Source organism: Pteropus vampyrus, unplaced genomic scaffold (assembly GCF_000151845.1).
Source record: "Pteropus vampyrus isolate Shadow unplaced genomic scaffold, Pvam_2.0 Scaffold196, whole genome shotgun sequence".
NCBI classification, from domain to species: Eukaryota; Metazoa; Chordata; class Mammalia; order Chiroptera; family Pteropodidae; genus Pteropus; species Pteropus vampyrus.
The window spans coordinates 2,063,888-2,069,598 of record NW_011888977.1 but is presented as its reverse complement, the minus strand read 5'-3'; the positions used below and the strand labels follow the sequence as shown (position 1 = coordinate 2,069,598).

At 54.2% G+C, this 5,711-nt stretch overlaps 1 protein-coding gene across 1 annotated transcript in view; it reads left to right on the top strand.

Moving 5' to 3' along the window:
- The window catches only part of CDH15 (cadherin 15), a 20,800-nt gene that overhangs the window by 5,878 nt on the left and 9,211 nt on the right, over positions 1-5,711 (top strand). The window contains exons 2-4 of the mRNA XM_023537702.1: positions 1,591-1,749; positions 1,949-2,104; positions 2,681-2,880. Of these exons, the coding sequence (XP_023393470.1) occupies positions 1,591-1,749; positions 1,949-2,104; positions 2,681-2,880 (515 nt within the window). The remainder of the gene's footprint in view (positions 1-1,590; positions 1,750-1,948; positions 2,105-2,680; positions 2,881-5,711) is intronic.

The window sequence follows — 5,711 nt, the reverse complement described above, 5'->3', positions numbered from 1 at the left end:
GTGTCCCCTCTGTACGCCCCAGCTGGCATGCCCTGCCTTGGGCCTAGGAGGAGGGCAGGGCAGGGGGCAGCTGCAAATGGGGGAGGGGGCCTGACAGGCCTGGTAGGGTACATCTCACATTCTCCTGCAGCCAAACTGAGCGGGGGCCCCAGCAGGTGACCGAGCCCTCTTCTCCTCCCCCAATATCCCCAAGTTCAGCCATATTCTGTACCCCTCAAGAGCTGCACCAGAGTCGGCCTCGGTTGTAATTTGGGGAGCATGAAGGGGCCCCAATACCTCCGTGCCTGAGCTCACACTCAAGACAGCCAGCACCCAGTCAAGGAGCTGCACGGAGATCCTGTATTTAAACCAGGGCCATCCCGACAGGATGTGTTTTGGAGCCGCTGCCAGCTGCTCTTGACTCACAGGATGAGTCCTTTCTCTGGGCTTCAGTTTCTCCATCTGAGTGTAGGGCGGGACTATCTGTGGTGACAGGCAGCTGGCAGTGGGTCTGGAGAGAGTTTCAGCCCCTGTGCGCTACTTACTGTACTCTCGGCCCACTTCTGACCCCAGAGCTCGGCTGGTGGTGACAGCCTGGTCTGGGGGTGTGCCTGAATGCCCCCTCCCCCGGGGTAGAGTGGGAAGAGCACAGCTGCCAATGCTCATCATCCCTCTGAAGCCCCAGGGGCACTGCAGCTTGGGGGGACGTCACACACAGGGCTCCCCAGGTCCCTGGGCTTGTGGGATAAGGAGGGAGGAGCATGCCCAAGGGCCCCCAGCTTTCAAGAACTAAAGTATTTGTGTGAAAATGGCACCTGGTTTCACAGTTCTGGGAGAAAAACAGCACAGGCTAGTGGGGCGGGGAATGGGGGGTTGGGGCACTCTGTACCCCAGATGGCGGCTTCCCCTCTTTAGGCCTCTTTTGACAAAAGCATTGGTTTAATCCCCACCAACCCTCAAGAATTCAAGCATTGAGGAGGCCTGGGATGGCCACGTGTCACTCCCCGCCCCCCACTGCCCCGGCCTGCCAGCCAGGAACCCCCACACTCCCACCTCAGACAGATCCAGCCATGTGGAGGGGCAGGAGTGCTCCCAGGACACCCGCCTCGCTTGCGCCCAGCTTATCCACACTCCTTACCCACAAGGGGCTCTGGGGAGGGGCCGCAGCCAGGCCAGCTGTTCCCATCCCTCATCACTCGCCTCCCCTCCAGCCATGGTCCCCACCCCCCCCAGAACAACATGCCTTCCAGGCCCTGGCGCCTGAGCCGCCCCTGGGTCACATGGGGGGCAGTGCCTGACACTCCGGAAGAAGAGATGGGGGCACAGCATGGCCAGTTCCCCCCAGTCACCCAGGGTCTGCGACAACTCCTGGTCATTGGGTTAGGGGCCCCAGGGCAAGGACAGGAGATACACGCTGGGCTTTGGGGGCTCCAAGCTTGGGGGTGTGGCTGTCAGGGCCTCCCAGGGCCATGAGCTCAGGGCTCTGATGGGGGTCAAGGTGCCCCTTGCCCTCCAGGGAGGGGACAGTTCATTCACCCTTAGCTAGTAGGGGGATGGGGCTCAGCACTGCCTGCTCCCCGGGTCACTAGGCTGTTTGTGTCTTTGTTGCAGAGCCTGGGCCTGCCACTAGGGGTCCTGGGGCTGAGGAGGCCCAGCACCCTGTTCCCTTGGCGCCGGGCACCCACGCCGGGCCGTGTGCGGAGAGCCTGGGTCATCCCCCCCATCAGTGTGTCGGAGAACCACAAGCGCCTTCCTTACCCGCTGGTGCAGGTGAGGGGGAGGGGCCAGAGTGGGCAGAGCCAGGGCTGGCTGTCCTCGTGGGTCCCTGAACATGTGTGCTTTAAACGGAGGAGCCCTTGGAGCCACAGGCTGAGCTGCCCACCCTCACTGGGGGAGGGTCCAGGACTTCAGAGAGGGAGGGACCCCTCCGCTGGGGGCACGTCCCCCAGCCCATTTCCTACCCCTGCAGATCAAGTCGGACAAGCAGCAGCTGGGCAGTGTCATCTACAGCATCCAGGGGCCCGGTGTGGACGAGGAGCCTCGAGACGTGTTCTCCATTGACAAGTTCACAGGGAAGGTGTTCCTGAATGCCGTGCTGGATCGGGAGAAGACAGACCGCTTCCGGGTGGGGCACCTCCCCACTCCAGCCTTCTGTTCCCACGTCTGGCTAAGACAGCTTCTCCGGCAAAATCTGGTGTCCTTAATTGAGGGGCAGGTTCGGGGATTTGGAACTAGGACCTGCAACCTTAGGAAGCAGGTGTTCAGGATTCTATCCCCATTTACCAAAGGAGCAAACCAAGGCTCCATGGAGGAGCAGCTTGGCCCTGGCGGGAGGACTGGGCAGCCTGCAGGAAGGGTGGGCGCCGCCCCGCTGGAAAGAACCAGCTGACACTGATGTCACCCTCTTCGCCCATAGCCAGTTCTCCCAGCTATGCTGGTGGGGATGGTGTGTCAGGAGAATCCCGTGGTCTTGCCAAATCCCATCAGCAAATACCCCTTGATTCGCAGGGGCGGACCCCGGGCAAGGCACCACACAACCCACCCCTCAGAGGGTTTGGGATTGAGAGATCTGAGAGAGAGGGCAGTGGGGAGGGAAATAAGGAAACACAAAACCGCACTTACTGCCCCTTTCGTGTGGCCCTCATGGGAGCCACAGATGTTTGGGGATCACAGTTTCCGTCCTTGATCTCTGCTTGACCAGCTACGCGCCTTCGCTCTGGACCTGGGAGGATCCACCCTGGAGGAGCCCACGGACCTGGAGATCGTGGTTGTGGATCAGAATGACAACAGGCCTGTCTTCCAGCAGGAGGTGTTTGCTGGCCGAGTCCTGGAGGGCGCCATCCCAGGTGAGCAGGAGCCCGGCCCCCCGCGCCCACTGTTCCCACGCGGGAGGGGCTCTGGGTGGGTCAGAAGTTCAGGATTTTCCTTTAGCGAGAATTTCAAGGTCCTTCAAAGAGTCTAAAATTAAGTAAATAGAGTCTCCAAAACGAAGGGAATTTCCGCAAGTCATTTTCCACTTCGATATAAATTTCAAACCCCCAATTCTTCCAAAATTTATGAGAGGATTTGTGGATAGCAAAGCTCGGGCTGCTGCTGCTGCTTCCTTGAAATTAAGGTGAAATTCACATAACAAATTTAAACATTTGAAAAGGAACCCTTCAGTGGCATTGAGTACTTTCACAGTGCTGTGCAACCTCATCTCGTTCCAGAACACTCTCGTCCCCCCCGCCCCCGCCCCAAAGGAAACCCCAAGCCCATTAAGCAGTCACTCCCTCTTATTGCTTCTTAATTCGACATTTTGACGGCAAACAACACACAATCCTCTGTTCTTTAACAGTCTTTACAGAAGGGTCTCACTTGTCTGAGTCTGTTCCAGGGCAGACAGATTCCATTCCAGACAGTGAGCCCTTCTTTGCCCCCTGCTCTCAGGGGGCTGGTCAAATCCAAGGCGAGTAGAGTGCATCCCTCTCCGGATGGGAGCGCAGCACTGGTTCATGGCAGAGGTGTGTCCTCTTTTGCCACTCATATTTATTTCATCCCATTTTTTGTTTTTCATGACTTAAAATGACAATCCTTTTTTTTTTCTTTACTTTTAACTTTTTATTTTGACATAATTTAAGACTGACAGAAAAGTTCCAAAGAATTCCTGTATGCCCTTCCTGGAGGTGTGCTGCGTATTGTGTTTGCTTTTAACCTTTTCTCCTTCCCTCCCTTCTTTCACTGCTGGTTGCCAGCCTGATGCCGTCAGTATATATAATGATAACTCGGCCACGGTATACTTGTCAAAATCAGAAGTTAATATTGACATATACCAATAGCCCAATACTGTTTTTCATAGCAAAAGAAAACCCTGTCTCATCTTATAGTTCCTGTCTACTCTGAATTCCCTGTCTGTTCATGCATGTTGCCCACCTTTTCCATGAGAGCCTTTCACACACTAATAGTAGTTCTTTCAGAGGTCTGTCAGGTAAAAGCCCCAGTGTTTGCTGCTCGATCTTGGAGGATGGATTTTTTTTTCCCCTCTTGCTCTTCTGTGGGGAACAGCAGAAATGGAGGTAAATAGTGAATGCCTGGGAACGGGCAACGGGGGGAATGGCTCACTTTGGGGAGGCAGATAGCAGGCAGGTGTCATCTGTAGGTGGGCCAGCCTCGGCCTCTGTTGCTGGTTTAGTTCAGCTTCCTGGAGCTTCTCTTGGTATTTCTGCTGCACTTCAGACTTCAGCAGGGGCTCCATGCCCACGCCCGGAGGGGTCTCTCCATGCCCCTACCTGCTCCCAGGGTGACTGTTGTTGCGTGGTACCTGGGCAAGGCTCCTGGTAGGGGCAGGAGTCTCAGTTATATGTGGTCCATGTGTACCTGAGCCTCTGGGGTGAAGCTTTTTCAGGGTTCCTGCCCCTTCCCCAAGGCAAACCGCCTGTCTGTCTTCCTGCTTAGGGCAGGGTCCTTTCCTCCCCCAGCAACCCCGTCATCACCCTGTAGTTGTGAACAGTACAGAGCGCCAGCAGGCTTCTCCAGTTCTCTTGCTCAGCCCAACCTAGGCAGCCCCTGCAGGCCCGAGCCATAGGTGCCTTCCAGGGCCTCTTCCTGCCCCGGTCTCTCTCATCAGCCCTTGTGGGATGCTGTGGAAAGGACAGACAAAAGAGATCCCTTTGGGTGGGGGCTCCCAAGACTGTGAGCTGTCATGCTAGCCCACGCTCAGCCTCTGAGAGTCTGATCCAATTTCACCTCTTCTCTTCCTGCTTCTGCGGTGGCTGTGTCCTCCTGCCTTGCTCCAACAAAGGCGAAAGCCACTCTCCTTGGAGAAGCTGGTCACATCCCGAATTCTAGTTTATCAGGGTGCCTTCTGCCCTCACCGACCTGACGAACTCAAAATAAGTGCTATTTTATGGATTACCCACTCATTCTCATTATTAGGGCGGAACTGATTTTCCCTTTGCAAGCACCAGGGCCTCCTCATCTTTCTGTCTGGAACAGTCCCTTAGCCATTAGGTTTTCTTGACGCTGACTTTTAATAAAACGTTGATGGTGGTAAAATACACATAACATAAAATTTACCATTCTAACTTTTTTTTTTTTGGTTGCTTTCCTGAAAAAAGGGAGAAAACTGATTTTATTTTATTCATTCATTCATTCATTCATTTTTATTATGATGACATTGGTTAATGGAATCCAGTACGCTTCAGGTGTACAATTCGAGAGTAAGGCACATATATATTGCATTGTGTGTTCACCGCCCTTAGTTCGATTTCTTTCTGTCACCACATGTTTGACCCCTTTTACCTCATCTACATCCCCGATCTAACTATTTTTAAGCATGCAGTTCAGCGGTATTAAATATATTCAAAATGTTGCATGACTGTCACCAGCAACCATCTCTGGAACTTTTCCAACTTTCCAAACTGAAACTCCGTCCCCCTCAGTCACTAACTCCCCACCCCCCTCTCCCAGCCCGTGGCAGCCACCGTCCTACTTTCTGTCCCTACTGTAGGGGCCTCATGTGAGTGGAATCATACAGCATTTGTCTTTTCGTGACTGGGTTATTTCACTGAGTACACTCTCCAACCATGTCGTCGCATGTGTCAGGGGTTCCTTCCTTTCTAAGGCTGAATAATATTCCGTTGTACGTATGTACCACATTTTGCTTATCCGTTTATTCGTCCATGGCTACTCGAGTTGCTTCCCTATGTTAGCTGTGGTGAATAATGCCGTTACGAATATGAGTGTACAAGTGT